Source organism: Zootoca vivipara, chromosome 6, assembly GCF_965207765.1.
Source record: "Zootoca vivipara chromosome 6, rZooViv2.hap1.1, whole genome shotgun sequence".
Lineage (NCBI taxonomy): Eukaryota > Metazoa > Chordata > Lepidosauria > Squamata > Lacertidae > Zootoca > Zootoca vivipara.
This window is the reverse complement of record NC_142589.1, coordinates 42,193,497-42,213,026: the sequence shown is the minus strand read 5'-3', so window position 1 is coordinate 42,213,026 and position 19,530 is coordinate 42,193,497. Positions and strand designations below refer to the sequence as shown.

At 41.9% G+C, this 19,530-nt stretch overlaps 1 protein-coding gene across 2 annotated transcripts in view; it reads right to left on the bottom strand.

The window, feature by feature from the left end:
* Positions 1-262: 262 nt before the first annotated feature.
* Positions 263-19,530, bottom strand: part of CDH11 (cadherin 11) — a 104,158-nt gene continuing 84,890 nt past the window's right edge. For both annotated transcript variants that reach the window (XM_035118381.3, XM_088672012.1), the window contains exons 10-13: positions 17,322-17,443; positions 16,382-16,499; positions 2,737-2,988; positions 263-1,606 (exon numbers count right to left, since the gene is read on the bottom strand). In XM_035118381.3, the coding sequence (XP_034974272.1) occupies positions 1,110-1,606; positions 2,737-2,988; positions 16,382-16,499; positions 17,322-17,443 (989 nt within the window). In that variant the 3' untranslated portion in view covers positions 263-1,109. The remainder of the gene's footprint in view (positions 1,607-2,736; positions 2,989-16,381; positions 16,500-17,321; positions 17,444-19,530) is intronic.

The window sequence follows — 19,530 nt, the reverse complement described above, 5'->3', positions numbered from 1 at the left end:
GAACTGAATCCAGAGCTGACTCATTTTTACATTTAAGGTGCTACTGCATTCTTGGAGCAGCTGCCAGCTTGCCAGTATTTTGCTAAAAAACAACTTGTAATTGATTTTAAATAATCACTTAACAAAACAACTTGAACTACAAACGCATAATAAATAGGGCTATTAAAAGGCCAAATGGGTAGTGAGGGGGAGATATACATATGTAAGTGGGGCATTAGAAACAACACTTTCCCTTTAAATTTTTAATAAACAAAACAAGAAGTAAAAAAAGAATCATTTTTTTATTTCAAAGTCTGCTTCATATATTGAAGCGCATATTAAAGCAACAGTACAATGTTCATAAAATATAAGTGTGATGTAACATTTCTTACATGTCAGAATACTGATATTTGTATGTATACTAAAAATAAGAACTTTAAAATTGTACAAATAGATACATTTAAAAATGACATAGAAATAGGGCGCCTCTCACTGCAACAAGACAGAGTTTTATATCTGGCACGTATTAGATTAAGATGAAAGTATAAGCAAAAAGATTTACAAGAGTCAGCAGAAACAAGTCGGATGCTCAAGAGACATTATAATTGTACATTGTCCTGTACATACATCATATGTGTTTAAGCTGGCTGAATATTATATATTTCAAGTTTAAAAATGCACTACATACGGAGTGTCCATAGTTTAAGGCGAAATTACAGCTCAGAACTGTTATCCTTTCTAATTTGTGGAAGCTTCTTTGACATAAAAGACTTAGTTGTTCATCATACATACAAAGATTGCCCGATTGTAGGATGATTTTTTTTAAGAGTTTCCCTTCACTTAAATATTTTGTATTTCACAAGTGGTTATTTTTGTCCCCCTTCTAGTGAAGTTGATAACCAACTCCTATATTTGCCTTTTGCATGAAAAGGTTCTTCACAGTATTTACCACTTTTTATTAACATCCATTTTTTAATTAAATGACTCTCCTGAACCCCACCAAACCAAAAATGCTTTATACGAACCTTTTCTTGTTTTATTTTAAAAAAATACCTGCTTACATTTCCTCTGATTTCTTTTTTTCTCAGAACATTAGACACAGTTCTTAAGGCCAAATTTTAACTTTATTGTTAAGAATCGTCTTCAAAAGTGTCTTTGGAGCCATATAAGTCTGCTAGTTTCTTAAAACGAGGTCCCCAATTTTGTAAATAGTCATAGTCCAAATCGGAATCTGTCGTTGCTGACTCCAATGAGCTAAGTGAACCAGCCACTGAGCCTCTTCCTTCATAGCCATAGATTTGGATAGAGTCATAGGGAGGAGCTGTTGGGTCATTGTCTGCTTCTTGTATTCTTGTGTTGATAAAGTCATCAACATCAACACTGTTTGGAGCAGGCCGAAGCCCTGGCCGTGGCATGTACTGGTACTCCGGCTTTATGTCTTTGCGAGGAATAAATCCATTGATGCCGTCGGGGTTTTGCAAAGTAGCAATGTCAAAAGCTTCCGTGTCTTCTTCCCCGCCACCTTCATCATCATAAGTAATGATATTCTCTCGAACATCTTCTTCTTCAAAAACAATAAGAGGCTCTTTCTTCTGACGTTTAAGTGTTACAAATAACACTACAATCACTGATGGAGGAAATGAGATGGTTGTTATTATTTTTATTATTATTAAAAAGCAAGTGAAAGAAACAATCTTCCTGTGCACTGGGCAAATCTTGGAATAACAGGCAGAAATACTGGGTTGAATCCAAAGATTCCATTCCATTCACATAATGAGCTTCTGTTCTAAGAAAGTGAGTTCTGCTTATGGAAGGCCTTCTTTTGTCCTTCCATTCACAGAATTCTTCTATGCATGAAAAGCCTTTCAGTGAATAGAACAAAACCTTTGGATCTCATCCATTTTGAACAGAGATGTGCAGAGCCAATTGCAGGGTGAACTTGTATTTTAATAGGTTAATTTCCCATATGCCTGCTGGATGTTCGGAACACAATCTGAGTTCCTTTCTGGATTTGGAACACACCAGGCACTGACACCCTGATTGGATGCTTTTATAAGCCCTCTCTGTCAAGGGAAAGGTGAACTCCTGAGATTATACTGGGAGATCCTGAGACTCTAGACACTAAAGGCACATGGTGCCTACTTGGCACTACAAAACAATGGGGTTCACCAAGATGTGGCTGCTGTGCTGTGCTCAGTTTGGTGTATACTGAGTTCAACATATTTTTGTAGGATCACACATCTTATCATAGCTGCCAAGTATCCTGTTTTCGCTGGGAAAACCCCTTTTTTCCTACTGTTTCCCAGCGGTCTCCCGTTTAGGTTTTTATCCTGATATTCTCCCTTAAATCTGCTTCTGCCGGCAGCCATTTTTCTGGTGCCGCTTTGCCCTTCTATGGGCACCAGAAAATGGCGGCACCGGAAGTCGCTTCTACGCGTGTCCGGAAACGCATAGACGCAACTTCCGGTGGCGCTTTGCCCTTCTATGGGCACCAGAAAATGGCGGCGGCGGTGCTGGAAGTCGCTTTTACGCATTTCCGGTCATGCGGAGAAGCGACTTCCGGTGCTGGCGCCGCCATTTTCTGGTGCCCATAGAAGGGCAAAGCGCCACCGGAAGTTGCGTCTATGCAACTTCTGGTGTCGTGGGCTGCCGATCCCGGATTTTTCCGTCCAGGACTTGGCAGGTATGCATCTTATTTCGATGGAGAAGGAAGGAGGAGGAGAAGGAAGAGGAAAATAAATGTTAAAATTTCCTTACCTAACAAAATGACAATACAGGCAAGGATGGCAATTAAAGCTCCAGTGCTAAGTCCGGCACTGAGGATGTAGGCTTCTGGGTTGCAAGAGATTAATATTCCATTTCCATCACAACCACATACCCGGATTGTGAGTATGCTGGTACTGCTCTGTGGCGGGCTTCCACCATCACTTATCACGATGGGCAGAGAATACGAATCCTTCATCTGCCGGTTGAAGCTTGTGCGTTTCGCATAAACACTTGCTGTATTATCTGTTTTAAATAAGATAACGATTATTATTATAAGGCATCTTCCAGCACCACCCCTTTGTAAAAAGAATTTGCATTTGTCCTTTTGTCCAAAATAAACACAGAACTTCGGTCCTAATGGCATGACAACATTTTAACATTATGTCTTCTGCATATTGCCGTGCTCTCTTCATTTCAGTTATTTGAGAATAAAATGCAGTGGTGGAAAGAACAGAAAGCGGGCGAAGAAAAGAAAACACACAACTTTGCTCATAATAATATAGACACACCCATTTATGACTATTGATTACTGCACAGAGCAAGTAAAATGTGAGACACGCATCCCTAAATGGCAGCGGTATAAAAGAGACACAAGCCAAGAACATGGATAGGTAAATCTGTCAATTTTGGTTCCTTTCAGTTTCTATTTAATTCTAATCTTGAATTCCAGTCTCCACATTTCCACATCAATTTGTGAATTCATCTTACTTTGCACATGTTGAAATGCATTTTTTCTCTAATGCACACATTTTTGTAAAGCAATTTTCCATAGTACAAGGCATTTATGTTTGTTATATTCACAAATATGTGCATTTTTGTACATATTACTTGACATGATAACTGTAGTGAAAAAAGAGAGAAGCAGGAATCTTGAAGGGTGGTTCTGTTTTGGTTTTCACATTGTTTGAGACTGCAAATTAGTTACATTTGCTTCTGAATCAACTTTCCGCCCCATCCCTAGTCAAAAAGCACATGTTAGGAAGTTTCCAATGTTAGGAAACTTCAGTCAGTCATTTTCAGGCAGAAAATGCATGTCCCTCCTTGTCCTTTAATACACAGTTAAGGTGGGGAGTACTATAATACTTGGAGGCTCATCCCTGCCCTACACATGTTCACACTCTGAAAAGGTTGGATTTGCAAAGATGTGGAGCAAGTCCCATCTGTCTACAGTTGCATGCAAGTAGGCTATGTACAACCCTAAAAAAATGCACATAGATCAGAGAAGAGGTATATTTATTTTACTCATTTATATGCTGGTTTTAAAAACAAAACTTTACTCAGGGCATCTTCCAATCAGCAGAATGAAAATCCCTTAAATCAGTATATTTCGAAACAAACAAAAACAAAACAAACAAAAAACATAAATAGCAACCCTAAATAAGCAGAATGAAACAATTTCTAATCCTGATGGGGGATAAAATAATGTTACAATTTAAATGGACAATAATACCAGTTTAAAAATTCAGCTCCTAATTTGACCAAAGGCAGATTTGGGGAGTGGGGGTGGGGGAATCTTTAACTTGTGTTCCATAGATATGGGGTCACCACTGAAAAAGCCCTGTGAGCAGGGCATCAGTGGCTGATCTTAAACCCTAAACAGAGTCAGGCAATCTTTCAAGGAACCAGATCACAAACTCTTCCAGTTCTACAGGTTAAAATCATTACTTTAAACTGCACAAGGACACATCCTTCTCATTTGATCACCTTTTCACCATGTGAGCATATATCATAGCTGCCAAGTTCTCCCTTTTTTTAAGGGAAATTCCATTATGCTGAATAGGCTTCCTCGCGAGAAAAGGGAAAACTTGGCAGCTATGGCATATATACAGTACTGTGAACTTTTTTTAAAAAAAAACCACAATATTTGATGGTGGCCACTACATGGCTTTGTAAGAGATTTACAAATGAAGGGCATAATGGCTAGATCCTATCCCCAGGATCAGAGGCAGTATGTCTCCATATACCAGCCATGGGAGATCAATTGTAGGAGGGGCTTTGTCCTACTTGTGGGCTTCCCAGAGGGAAGCAACACTTTACTTTACCTTACTTTACTTTACTTTACTTTACTTTACTTTACTTTACTTTTGGTATGATCCAGCAGGGCCTATACCTGCTGAAGCTTTAAAGTTCATCTTTAAAGGCAGACTCACAAAAAGTACATTTCAGTAGACTATTCGGTATGTGATCCCCCTCCCATGTCCATTGGCTCACACCACATTTGTATATATAGTTTGCATGTCATTTACCCTATTTCAAAACATACATTTACCTTATTTCAAAACATACATTACTACTGGTAGGTACTCTCTACCACAGACATCCCCAAACTTCGGCCCTCCAGATGTTTTGGACTACAATTTCCCATCTTCCCTGACCACTGGTCCTGCTAGCTAGGGATCATGGGAGTTGTAGGCCAAAACATCTGGAGGGCCGCAGTTTGGGGATGTCTGCTCTACCACATCAGAATATTTATCATCTACCCTCTAGTATTCTCTACCTTTATTGGAAGGGTCTTTTCCATCACATACCTGATTTCTTTAACTGGAGATGCTAGGGATTTAATAGGGGCTTTCTGTGGAATAGAATCACCACCTCTTCCTAGTACAATCTTTATTTTTGCTGAGAAACAGAACAGGTGTGGGGAATCTTTGGCCCTCCAAATGTTGCTGAACTACAACACCCATCATCCCAGTCATTTGTCATGTTTGCTAGGGCTGATGGGAGTTCTAGATCAGCAACTTTTGGAGGTCCAAAAGTTCTCCACCCCTGATCTGGAGAATCTAAGGGTATTATTTTAAGGGTGCCTCATTGGTTGAGAGCTCACCCCCCCCCATTTCAACATCATTATTTGTTGAAACATCCCTTATTTAGAGAAGCCATCCCGGTTTCTGATTTGATCCCGGAATGTCCCACTTTTCCTTAGTATGACTCTATTTTCATTGGAGAAATGTTGGAGGGTATGGAGTTATCTGATCCCCAAGCCTTCTTAAGGCAATCCTGTATAGGGAAGGGTTTATTTAATGTTTTATTATGCTTTTATATATGTTGGATGCCACCCAGAGAGGCTGGGGCAACCCAGTAAGATGTGTGGGGTATAAATAGTAAAATTATCATTATGCAATGGGATGTCCCTATTTTCATTGGAGGGTATGCATCAAAGCACTTAAATTTAAATAATCATTTCATGCATATCCCACTGAATAAATGGAACCCTTCAGACTGCATGGCAGTCTGCAGAACTTTACGCTGAATTTAAGCTATGGTGTTGTCCTTTAAGTAATAGTAGTCAAAATAAAAATGACTCATGTGTTATGGCTAAATGGAGCTAAATACTTACCTAAATTTAGCTGTCAAAATAAATATTTTCCCTCTTTATATTTTCAGTGTATTGCCTTTGGCAGACATCATAGTATTCAAGCACTTGAAAGAAATGGCATTTATTCAGACATAATGTCACTGGGCATAATTCCAATAAAGCCAGTCCTGGAACTAAATTTGGCTCAACAAAGAAGCTAATTTGTAATGCTATCATTTCCTCAGACTTTATTTACTGTTTAAAAGAGGTGGGTCCAAGCCAAATATTACTGTAATTTTCCCCCCACCCTGGACATGTGATTGCAATCAGATGTGGTAAGTTTATTAGTACCAGGATAAATATCTGTGGATTCCTTCTTTAAAAGAGGGCTGCTAACAGTGTGATTTCCTCCCCCCCCCCTTTTTCAAAGGCCATGAAATCCTTCTATGCGTACACAGGGGGGAAATAGCAATTCTAAATTTCATGGCTGTGTACTGCAAAAGGCATGTGATCTGCACAAACAGAGGTGTTAGATCAAGCATAAGTAACCTGCAGCCCTCTAGCTGTTGTAGGGCTCCAACTCCAGTCAGCAAGCACATGTATTACTCCAAGATCTATAATAATCTTAATTCTTGCATCCTCCAGAATCATGAAGTTGCCACTACTTTTATTATCCACTCTGAATGTACTGTAGGAGAAGAGCAGGAGGCAAAAATCCATTCCAAACGACTTCAAACTCCATTAATGTTGTTTTCCTTTCAAAAGCACCAGCAGGTGGCTGCTATCTCCTGATCTGATTCTTCTTCATAGATTGGTTGCAGTTCTTTTATATGTTTATGGTATTTCCAGAAAGTCTCACTTCCTCCTCTTTGATGCTCCTCTAGACACCTTGGGAAAAAGTCTATAGGTTTGTTTATTCATTGAAATGCTCTTTCTTTTTTTCCATTTTAAGCAAGTCAAAGAAAGTTTGGTATAGATTATTGAATTTTACCGCCTGCTGTACAGCAGGCCAAATATCATTGACTGTACTCCAACAACAACAACAACAAAATGCATCAAAAAGAAAGCTCTCCTGAGGTCAGTAAGATAAGAGTGTGGTGGCTTGGAGGTCCACAGCTTGGGGCTGGCAGCTTTAGCACATTCACAAATATCATTCCGTGTTGCAGAAGTGGTCATTGTTGTTCACGTATGTCAGGATTCTCACAGTGGTTATATGGACATCTGGATTGTCTGTTAATACTTCTGAAATGTCTGGTTGTAGGCTAGGCATGATGCAGTAGTGGCTTCATAACAGCAAAGCCATATTCATCTTCAGAAAGCATTCCCATAGTGTAGCTGAACTCCATGCTAAAGTCATTCAATTAACATGGTGCAATTCATACTTATTCATTCTTTTCTTTTTGTTTGCTCTTCTCTTCTTTTCTAGTTTTTGTGTGAATAATCGCCTTCATGGCAGTTAATGGAAGAAGGTAGGACTAGATCTAGAGACCTTATAAGAGCCAAAATTTGGGATGAACTTCTTGATGGTAAGACCAATAAAGCAATGACCTAGACAGGTGATTAGCTTTTCTTTGACGGGAGTCTTCAAGTAGAGGCTGAATTGGGGATCCAATGCATTAGTGTTGCTCCAGCTCTGGGTTTCCAGCATTGCAACTACCGTGTTTTCCCCTTTTTAAGACACCGTCTTATTACTTTTTTTTCTCAAAAAACCACAGGGTGGCTTATTTTTGGTGGGATGTCTTACTGGTACCAGTATTTTTATTACGAGTCTGAGGGAAGGGAGGTGTGTGCGTCCCTGGTGCAGCCCTCTCTCCCCGGCCCTGGGATGTTCGCGAAGGGCTGCTCTCTCTCTCCTCCAAGGTGGGGACTCACTTAATAGCAATCTGCTACACTGGAGCTTCTTAAATCTAAACCAGTATAATGGAATCTATCTGTGTGATACAGTCCTAGCAGTAGCCTATACCTAAAGCAAGTAAGGATCTCTACCAGCCAGCTGCCCAAGACTGCAAGACTGTCTGAAGTTCCAACAACATAGCACTTTGCAGTGCTATCACTGATAGCAAAGAAGCTACCTGCTGAGAACAAAGAAGCCAGCTAAGCAGCAATTAAGATTGCTGACTTGGTAAATGGTAGCAATTGAGAAGCAATTGAGCCAGCGAGGTGAGGAAGCACGTGTTGTTAGGACCGGCAGTTTAACTTTTGTGTAAAGCAGCGTTTAGCAGCTCCTTTTAGCAGCTCGCAAACAGCGAAGGAAAAAGTCCTTAATAAATAAATAAAAGTCCCCAAGGCAAGGACTGCGATCCAGACTACTTACAAATCCTTAAAGGGGCAGCTCCACAGACAACCAAGCAGCATAAGGTAGAAAGAAAACTGCAGCAGGATTTTTAAAAGGCTGCTTTATGCCCGGTAAAAGCAATGAGACAACAGGGCTTCCGGATTCAGCGCCAGCGTCGATCGGCGGGGTTTCGTCTCGTCTCCGAGACGGCCCGTCTCTGCTAGGAGTGGGGAGGGCAGCGAGAGCAACGCTGCGCCCCTTAGAACCTCGGGAAGGGCGTCCCGAGGGCAATTTGCTCGGCATAGACCCAATCCGGACTCCCCAACTCTTCGGTTAGCTCTAATAAGAGCTCCGGAGCGAGGAGGGTAGAAGTCGCGGGGGCCATTTTGAGCGGCAACGTTATTCTAGCAGGGAGAAGCTTCAAGCCGAAGGCGGAGAGCGCTGGATTCTTCCGAAAATAAAACGATTGGAAAAGACTGTAAGTAACCTCACGATTTGGATTATAAAACAATTTGGTCTGGGAGAGAGGGGAGAAAAGAGGAAGCCACCCCCCCCCACGGCAACAAAGAGACAGTAAATAGAAACCCGAAGCCATAAACAGAAGATTTGTAATTCAAAAGGATCCCTCAAAGGCATCAAAGAGAATATCCCCTTTGATGCAGGGTGAAAAGGGGAGAGAGACTGTGGTTTATGACTGCCCTGCAGCAATGAGGTAAAGCCTAAGAAAAACCTTTCTTTCCCTCGGGAGCCGGCAGCCTAGGCAATTCAGTGAGTTGATCAGGATTTATAAGTCAATTTTTACTTCACTTTGTATTTCTGGACTTTGTGGAATTTCTTTTTTGGCTTAAGTGCTTGTGAAATGTGAGTTCGAACTTTATTGTTAACAAGACTTGAAGAATGCAGCCAGCTTGTTAAAATGGAGTCGAGAAAATAAACTGTGATCATATTCCACCCCACGTGATAAGTTTTGACCTTGGCAGGACTGAAATATGTCAACAAAAAAGTGTTCCCCTGAGTTCCAGCGGTCTGTTTTGACCTTAATGTGGGAAACAAGAATAGAGTTATGTCAAGAGGAGACACGACGACAGGAGTTACAGCAGAAATTTCAGGAGGTGATGGCGGAATATGATTTTCTAGGAGATGAAGCTTTTGACACTGAAAAAGAGCAATGTGAGAATGACAATGATGGGGAAGGAAAAGATGAAGATGAGGACTGTGATGATTCAACACAAAATGAAACACACCATGAAAAAAATGATGACTCTACTCTACAAAAAGTTGGATGGAGTGCCCTGTCTTTGAGGGGGGCACGATTGGTATTATTGGAACTCCAGAACGCCCACAGGGAAGAAGGAAAAAATATGCAGAGAAGAGAAGAAATTCAGGGGTCCTGTATGGTGACCTGGATGGCAAGAGACTGTAAACAGGGGGTGGGGTGAAGGGAAAGTGATGTTGTGATTATAAGGATGGATTAACAGGTTTATAACTGGTCTGCTGATTTTGGAATTTGCTGGATTGGGGGGGGTGGAGCCGGTAATCGGGGATGTAAGGTTAAATTGAGAATAGTTATAGTTTTAAAAGTGAATGGATTTTGGAAAATGTGAAAATATGGAGGCTTATAGAGGGAGAAAAAAAAATTAGGCACGGGAAGAGAAAATGGGAGTTTGAATTTTCAGTGATTTGAATATTAGATGAAAATGTTAACAATTGATTTATAAGTTGTATAAGATACAAAGGTGTATTTTTATAAAGTAAGAAACTGTTGCAGATGATAAAAAAGGGATGAAAACCGGGGAAGGGGGGGAGGGGAAGCCCATAAAATATGGTTTTTCAACTATGAATGCAAGAAAATTTTTTCTGTTTTGTATTGTTTTTTTCTTTTTCTTTTTTTTCTTCGCCCTTTCTTTTTCCCCTTTTTTTCCTATTTCTATTTTTCTCTTTTTTTGGTATAACAATAGATGGTTGGATGGATGTCCTCCTGCGTACTGCCCTGGTTTGCTGGAGCTCCCTGGTGGCAGGGGGGGGCTTTGGGGTCAGGGGAGGGGGAGGAGGACAGAAATCCAAGCATAAAATGGACCATTTCTGACTGTTCACAAACATGGGATACTTCTGTGGCAGGGGAGGACCCATGTGGGTGGGTAGGAAGGAGGTGGAAAAGGGGTTTAAGTATGTACCGTTTTTTTGTTTTTTTGTATTTTGTAAAATTAATAAAAAGTATGTTTAAAAAAAAAAAAGCAATGAGACAACAATCAGACACGGGAGATTCCCGTTAAGAGGAAATCAACGTGCATTGAATGGAAGGGAATTTAGGGAAAGGTGGGGGGAAGCGAGAGGTGGGCTGTGTGTGTGTGTGTGTGTGTGTGTGTGTGTGTGTGTGTGTGTGTGAGAGAGAGAGAGAGAGAGAGAGAGAGAGACGCGGGGGGGGGGAGAGAGACAGACGCGCGCACGGAGGTCTCTCCCTAAAAGGGAAAACAGCCTTTGCATTCTTCAATCGCCCCTCTTTTCTTCCTCGTGCCTTCATCTCCTCCCCACCCCACTTTTCTCCCCTTCACCAAGTAGAGCTTACACAGCTTGGCTAAAAAAATTATTTTTGGATCTTTTTATTTAAAAAAATGCTCTCAGAAACGGGGAAGAGAAATCACAAGGCTTCGGCAGCCAGCAGCTACGGCTGTTCGGTGCATTTTTACAAGCTTTTAAAGGAAATACGTGTCTGTGGAGCGACAGCAAAATGGGGAGAGATTTTTAAGGGGGGAGTTGGCTGGCAGGAGGGGGGTTATTGCTAGTGGGTGAAGGGTCTATCAGTATGTCTTATTTTCGGGGTATGGCTTGTATCGCGCAATTGCTTAGAAATCCTGCTATGGCTTATATAATGACTACGTCTTAAAAAAGGGGAAACACGGTAGAAGCCAACAAGGACTCCTCCAATTCTATGCTTCTATGAATTTTGCCACTAAACAAATTAGGCTACATTAATAAAAGTCAAAAACCACAGACAATTCATTATGGTACAGTTCTCTAACCATCCTTAAAAGCCTTCCAAGGGAATTCACATGCTCGGTCTGTGTATGAAACAGCATCATATAATACTCTTTGTTTTTTTTATATTTAAAAAATCAATAATGCTTGGAAATCATTTAATAACTGTTTGTATAATAGATTGTGGGTTTGTGTCTGGATAGAGTATTCACTGTTCCAGGAGAACCTTAACAAGATTTGTTTGTTTGTTTTTTGTTTGTTTGTTTGTTTGTAACAGAACAGCAACTCTACATAGCTGCTAGGACTTGCTACCCAGGCAAGACTAATGTTCCAATGGTTTATACCAGATACTTTTAGGTCAAGGAATACCTGATCTCTGATCTCTCTCTCTCTCTCTCTCTCTCTCTCTCTCTCTCACACACACACACACACAGGGAGAGAGAGGGAGAGAGAGGGAGAGAGAGAGGGAAAAAGAGAAAGAGACTGTTTAGCTCATAAGAGCATGCTGGATCAAGTCAACCATCAAAGGCCCATCTAATCCAGGATCCTGTTCTCTTGGTGTCCATTCAGTTGTCCACGAGAATCCAACAAGCAGAATCCAAGTGCAACAGTTCTTTCCACTTCTGCAACTCCCACAAACCAGTGTTCAGAGGCACTCTTACAGTGCAGGCAGAATATAGCCACCATGGATTTTGTCGTACTTTCCTATTGATAAGCACACACACACACCCAGTTTGGAATTATGTACCGGTATGTCCACTCCTGAAGGGTTTGAGGGCTGTACACATTAGATCCCCGAAAAGCTGCAAGACACTTCTGCTGCATGGCACAGACCCATGCAAGATGACATTATTATTATTATTGCTCCTTCTTACAGCATTCCTGGACATACATTTAAGACACGAGGCTAAAAGCACATGTTTTTTTCCTCATGTAAGCATGTTGACCATTAAAGACTAAAGGAGCACTGCTACTGCAGTAGAATTTCTGCTACCCATTATCAGTGAGGCCAGTGTCATTTACACAAGAACCAGTTAAGGAAGAACCTAAGAATGCAATAAGGGATTTGCATGTAGTAGAAGAGGAAGAGGAAGAGGAAGAGGAAGAGGAAGAGGAAGAGGAAGAAGAAGAAGAAGAAGAAGAAGAAGAACAACAACAACAACAACAACAACAACAACAACAACAACAACAACAACAACAACATTGAGTGTGTACAAGGATTGTGTCTGGATGAGAGATGGTGAGGAAAGGGGATGGCAGAAGGTGGCTGGGAAGAGGATGAAAAAGCCAAGGTGATGCATGTTTTGCCTGTACAGTCTGTGCCCTAATGGAAAGTCCTTGCAGACTCTGCCCTGTAGTACATTATTAAATAAAGTCTGACCGATTGGGAATTGGATACGAGTCTGCATCCTTGAACCCCAAAGGGAAAATTTTCGCCACGGTAGAAGGGAGTTAATTTTTGTATGAAGAATCCATTTCAACTGACTTTTAATGCTTTGCCTCTGATCTTCCTGCAATACTGGTACATTCTGTCCCAAACTGCCATGGGAATTAAAAATGATACCAGATGTATAGAGAGAGTGTGAAGTAAGAAGATGGTTGTCTATTAATATGATACAATGTGAGTAAACACCCTGAATGAAAGCAGTGTCGTGCTTTATCACAGCATGGAATTACCAATTATCCCATGCTTTCTGTAGAACCAAGCTGGGCTTGAGAAAGCCAGTTACGCCACTGACTATTAACAGGATGTAAAATGTGACTTTTTTATTATTTCAATATGTAATTACTTTTGGGAGACGAGTAGAAACTCTATTAAATGATCATTATAGGATGGTATTCACTTTAAAAGTTCTGGCAGGGGCCTAAACATAGGAGTTTTCATTAACTGGTTTTGCAGTTAATAAAGCCATTTTTCTTTTAAAGTAGTGAATTCCTTAAGAGTGTGGAGGCATGATACAAAGATTACTCTGATTTACAAATGGCGGGAGGGGAGAAGGAGAAATTTTAAGTTATTTGACTTGCAAATCGCAAGACATTCTGTCGCAGGAGAAAAAAAAGGTTACTCGCTAGAAGCCTTTAGAATTCCTCCTATTCACTTTGACTCTCTAGTTTAACCTTTTAAAAATATACGCACATACAAAGAATTGAATTAACTACACTGTGGGTTCCCCCTCCTGCACACACACACTCATGAAAATGACATGAATATATTAAAGAATTTATCATTTAGCTGGAGAAATGGTAAAGTAAATGAAAAGCTCATACCGCCCTCCTATCCAGATAAATTCAATTGACTTAAATTGTTGAGGAGTTTTTTTTAAAAAAAAAAAACACCAAACTGCCAGAGTGCTGCCTGCTAAAGCTAGTCAGTTGAACAGATTATCAAGTATCTGGGTTAGGAATGTTATTCAATTCACTGCTTGTTTTCATTGAAAACAATGGAAAAAAGAAAACCAGTAGTGCCAGTCCAGAGAATGAATAGCAGCTTGACACGGGTTAGCTGTAGTTCAGTTAATACATGACCCAACTAATGGTCCATGCCTCCCATAAACAATCCAGACATTAAGTGATTATTTGGATGGAAGCCAGTTTTTAAAATCTATAACTTCTAATGGGATACTTGCCATTAAACATTCCAAAGGCAATGCTAAATGAAAAAGTTGGACGAAGGTACAAGGGTTCATAACTACATAGTTGAAGGTAGTTAAATATGGTCTCACCCCTTATACACTCAAAAGATCACTGCGCTCTGAAGGGGGAAGGGGCTCGTGAAGATGCCATCTCAGGTGGAGGTTCCTTCTGTACAGTATAGGAATTGGGGCCCTTAGGGTGCTGATGGTGTTTTTGTTTTAATGAAATAGCTTCGAGATGTTTATGGTGAGTGAGTTGTAAGAGATCAAGAAAATAAAAGTCAAAAGAAGATGGGGACCTCCTAGGCTCTCTGCCTATTATGGGTCCCACCAGCCTGCCTTGAGAGAAGCCATAGCTTAGCAACATATTTGGCATTCTTGTAGCCCCATGTTCAACCCCTTTCCCTTGTATTTCCACTAGCTGCCTTGGGAAGCAGGATTGGTGTCAATGGTTCCTGAGATTCTGTGTACGCTGGGTACAGGGTAATCTGTAGGAATAGATTTATTGTTTTATAGATTATCTACATTGCTTTGATAGTTTCAGCATTTGAAGCAGTTTTAAAAAATATGGTGGAGGGGTAATTTGAATAATTTAATTAATACGTAATATGGGGTTATAAGGAACCAGGGCTGTGACTTGGTGTTAAGGTTTTCCTATTTTCGACAAAAACAAGAAGCCCAGCTCTAAATTAGTGTTTATGCTTTTCTCTTCCTCTTTAACTGCTTTAACATAGTTAGTCATTCCCTCTATTTCCTCTAACATTACAGGAGAAATGATTTGTAGGGATTTTTCCCCCCCCCTATAAATGGCTCAGGATCTAATGACATAGAATCATAGGGTTGGAAGGGACCCCGTGAATCATCTTCTCTCAACCTCTGCTGTGCAGGAATACACACCCATGACCTTGTGACCATGCAATTTTTTAAATAGAAAAAGTACAGGTGTGTGCATGTGGATGGGTGACTGTGGTTGACCCTGCAACACATGAGGAAGCTTAAATCCCCTTCCCAAACTTTGATCCTGTTAAAAAAAACAAAAACAATTGCCACCCATGTGCAGCAATTAGGATAAGGAAAATGAAACTTCCAACTGGTGCTGGATTCCCAGAATTTTCCACCACACCAGTGAAAATAACAATAATGACAATAGTGGAAAGAATTGCATAAGAACATAAAAAAGAGCCCTGTTGTATCAGGCCAAAGGCTCAAGTCCGGCATTCTGTTCACATGGGGACTAACCAGGTGCCTTTGGGTAACCCTTAAACAAAACCTGAGCCCAACAGCGCTCTCTCCACCTGTGATACCTAACTAGTATTCAGAAGCACACTGTTTCTGACAGTGAAGGGAGAAAACAGCCACCATAGCTGGCAGACACTGATAGCCTTATCTGCCACGAATTTATCCAATTCTCTTTTAAAGCCAATTTTAAAAATTCCTTCAGTAGCACCTTAAAGACCAACTAAGTTTTTATTTTGGTATGTGCTTTCGTGTGCACGCACACTTCTTCGGATATCTTTTAAAGCCATTCAAGTTGAAGGCCATCACTGCCTCTTTTGGGAGTGAGTACCATAGTTCAGCCCTTTATCATTTTTCTTTTTCTTTTAAAATTAATCCTCCCGCCTATTGGAAGCAACAGACCATTTTTCCTACAATCTGATAGGCCCCAGCAAAACAGAAGGCTGCCATGTGACCATTTTATTTGTGTTACCAGCCAGTGGCGTAGCTAGCCGCTCTGGTGCTGGGTGTGGCCCATGCATCCTGCAGCTGGGGGCGGGGCACGCTGCATGGAGCCTCTCTGCCGCCTCCCCCTCAGCTGAGGGAGAGGCGGAGGGCAGACGCAAGCCCCACGCTGCCATTTCAGGCAGTGTGGAGCCTGCAGGCACCCAAGCCACCATGTCACTCTCAGGAGAGACATGTGGCTCAGGCACACTGCAGGCCCCATGGTAACTGCTGGCCCCCGCAGTGTGCCACCCAGTGCCAGCCACATTTGTTGACTGAACTAAAAAGTTTCAGGAGCCCATTTTTTTAAAAAAAATATTTTTAAAAATTCTCTCCTTTGGGGGGGGGGTCATTTTGTCACCCCCCCTCAGTGATGACACCTGGGGCGGCCCACACACCCTTCCTCTGCCACTGTTACCAGCTCAGAGATGACGTGCTAGCAGATGTTCCTGAAATTGCCGCAGTTTAATAAAGAAGAACCTACATATTAAGCCTTTTCTCCTCACTAGCACTTGCAATCCCAAGGCATTAATCTTACAGATTCTATACTACATGTATTTATTAGGATAAATGCTGGTGACGATGCACTAAAGGAATGCCTCTGAACATTGTTTTCACATTTCACCCCACCGCCCATCCTTTGCAACAAGTCTCAGCCCCAGATAGGCGGGCATGGCTAACTGAAGTATTACAGTATGGCATGATAAGAACAATTAGTTTACTCCTGTCTTCACAAACCTCGGTTATCTCGGAGAGTAAAATTAGGCTTCTGGATCATATCAGGTGGCAACCCAAAGATAAATCTTGGGCCATTAGCTGCATCATCCTTGTCCTCTGCAGTAATTGTTATTAATGGCTGTAAAAGAAAGGCTCTTGTGAGCATGCAGTGCATCTAAAAAGTCATTCCTCTCCCCATCTCACCAAATAGGCTCTTGAGTGAAAATTGTGCAGCTTCCTTTAGGGTGCAATCTCATATAACTATTGCCCAGCACATCTTACATCCTAAGAATCTAAGCAGAGCCCTGCTGGATCAGACCAAAGTCCTTTCTTGTCTAGCAACCAATTTTACAAAGGGGCCCACAAGCAAGGTGCATGGGAAACTTTCTTCTTGCACTGTTGCTCCCCAGAAATTGGTTGTTCAGTGGCATTCAGCCTCTGAACCTGGATGCAAAATGCAGCCAGCCATCACTGCTTGTAGACATTGACAGACCTTCCCTCCACCAATCTGGCTAAGCCCCTTTTAAAGGGGAAAAGGCTACAGCGCAGTGGTAGAACATCTGCTCTGCATGCAGAAGGTCCCATGTCCAATCTTTGGCATCTCCAGATAGGGCTGGTAAAAACTTTTTGTGTTACCTGAAGAGCCACTGCCAATCAATGTAGACAATACTGAGCTAGAAAGAGCTGTGATCTGGTATAAAACAGCTTTCTATATTCTAAAAGGGTGTGTGTGTGCTATAATTGTAACTACCTTGAAAAATATGAATAAAACTTAACCCCCCCTTTTTTTTATAGGAAAAAAGGCCCTCAGATAGACAGTATTGGCTCTTCTAAGAAACTTGGCAAGAATTTCTTTCTATGTTAAGCTGAATTTTCTCTGCGACTCTGCACTTAAGAAAAATGAACATCCTCATTTCATCTCTCCCACCCACGAATGAGAGGTTTGTGTGGCAGAGGTTACCTCATTGGTCTGTGGTTTCTCACAAACAACTGCTTCATTGGGAGATGCCAATTTGGGAGCATTGTCATTTACATCAAGGACCTTGATTGCTACTGGAACTTTGGCTTCCTGGTGCCGATTATCTACAACAGTTTTGTAGAAGAAAAAAAAAGTCACAACATGGGATAAAAACACAAGAAACAAAGTTAGCTCCCCCACCCACATAAATCCTATCTTCGACCATTGATATTAGGAGTAGAGTAGTAAATCTCTTTTCTTGCCTTTGCTCCCAAAGCCCTGTGGCTCCTTTAAGTTTTCTTAAGGCATAAGCTTACATAGACTAACATAAAAACATAATTTTTCAGGAACCTCTCTCTATATATATCCGGGCACTGGTGAAATATCCATAGTGTTAGCCTGGACATTCAGTTCCCTGCAGAGCCACAAAGCATACTTGATGAGGATGGCTCTGGGCTGCTGAGGCTGCCGCTGCCACGTTTCCCGGGGACAGATCTGCAAATCTGGGGACATTCCAGGGACGGAATTTGGGGACAGATTAGCAAATCTGGGGACTGCTCCCTGGAAACCGGGGCGTCTGGTAACCCTAACCTAACCAACTTCAAAGAGCAAATAAAAACAAATATAATAATAATTCTACCTGGGAATCAAGGAATGCATTAATTCAGGTCAGAATGTCCCATTAGCAGGAACTGTTGGTGAGGAGGGGTGGTGCTGTGAACTGGGCCCCCTATCAGCAAAGTCGCTGCTGGTTACTAGGACAGGAGCAAATTGGTGGGTGATCAGTGCTTTGTGGGCATATCAGCCCCCACAGTGCTAAGCTCCTCACTGACATGCCCTTCTCCTGATAAGCAGCAGTGACTCCATTGCTGGGAGGTCAGGTGGGTGCACAGTGCTGTCCCTTCTCACTGACCACTCCTGCCCTTCAGGAGACATCAATAGGCAAAGTTAACAAGATCTGAATAGGATTAATGATTCTCGGGAGCAACAAAAGTTGGCCCAATTTTCCCCCTAGAGTTTCCATACATTCCAAAAAAAGCTTTTCTTTTTTGCACGTTTGTATACATAAAGCAGCTTTTCTGTTGGAGCAGAGTAAATACAGGTCAACAGGGTTCTAATTAGAGCTATATGCAAATGGTCTCTTAATCTTCTCAAATTTATGCCCCGTTCCATGCCCAATAAGCACAGGACACCTTTACCCCGCAGCACTGTGGCCCAAGGTTTTGTCCAGTATCTTCTCTGTGTGATGGGCTCATGGGAAAAAGCTGCCCCATGAGCCTTGCTGCAGAGGGGAGGGGAAGCCTGTTTAAGGCTGCTTCCCCTGGAGCTCAGAGCCATTTTGCTTTGAGAGCTTCCCGCCTGCCCACCCTCGGGTTAGAGCCTTCACTGAGCAATGCTAGGTCGTTGGATGACAGGGCCGGAAATGATTTTTTTCTCTCTCAATCTACTACAGTGGTAGCTCTGGTTATGAACTTAATTTGTTCCAGAGGTCTGTTCTTAAGCTGAAACCATTCTTATCCTGAGACGCGCTTTTCACTAATGGGGGTCTCCCACTGCGTGTGCACCTCCGGCACAATTTCCGCTCGGATCCCGGGGCAAAGTTCACAACCAAGAGCAGCTACCTCCGGGTTAGCGGAGCTCGTAACCCGAAGCGTGCGTAACCAGAAGCGTTTGTAACCAGAGGTACCATTGTATTGGCACTTGGATGGGCTTTTCTTCACCTCAGTGAAATTATGACTTACCTTTGTTTGTATGAGGACGGAAATGGCATTGATCAGGATCAACATAGTACATGGGGGGGGGCATAAGGGCCCTGAGGGGAGGATTGACCATGGCAAACCCAAGAGAAGGTTCGGTATCTGCCTGGTTGGAGTCTGCACCCTGGTCCCCCAGTGAGACCTTGCTTGCTTGGCTTGCACTATGGCAAGGTCACTGGCCAACATTGTACAGGTTTGGAGTGATCCAAACCCAGAGAATCCATTCTATCAACATGAGCTTGTGGAACCCAATGCCATGCCAACCCTTGCCCTGCCTGCTGTTGTCAATAAAGGTTTGGTCTGATTTGGTTGTTCAGTCTGGCTCTCATGGGTCACATAATGCACCTGCCTGGGCAATCGTGGATACTGGGTAACATTTCACTGAATTTCTCTAAGGGTAAGTTATCCAGCAGTTTCTTGTGGGTTAAGGCTCCCCATTAGTACATTTTCTTTCT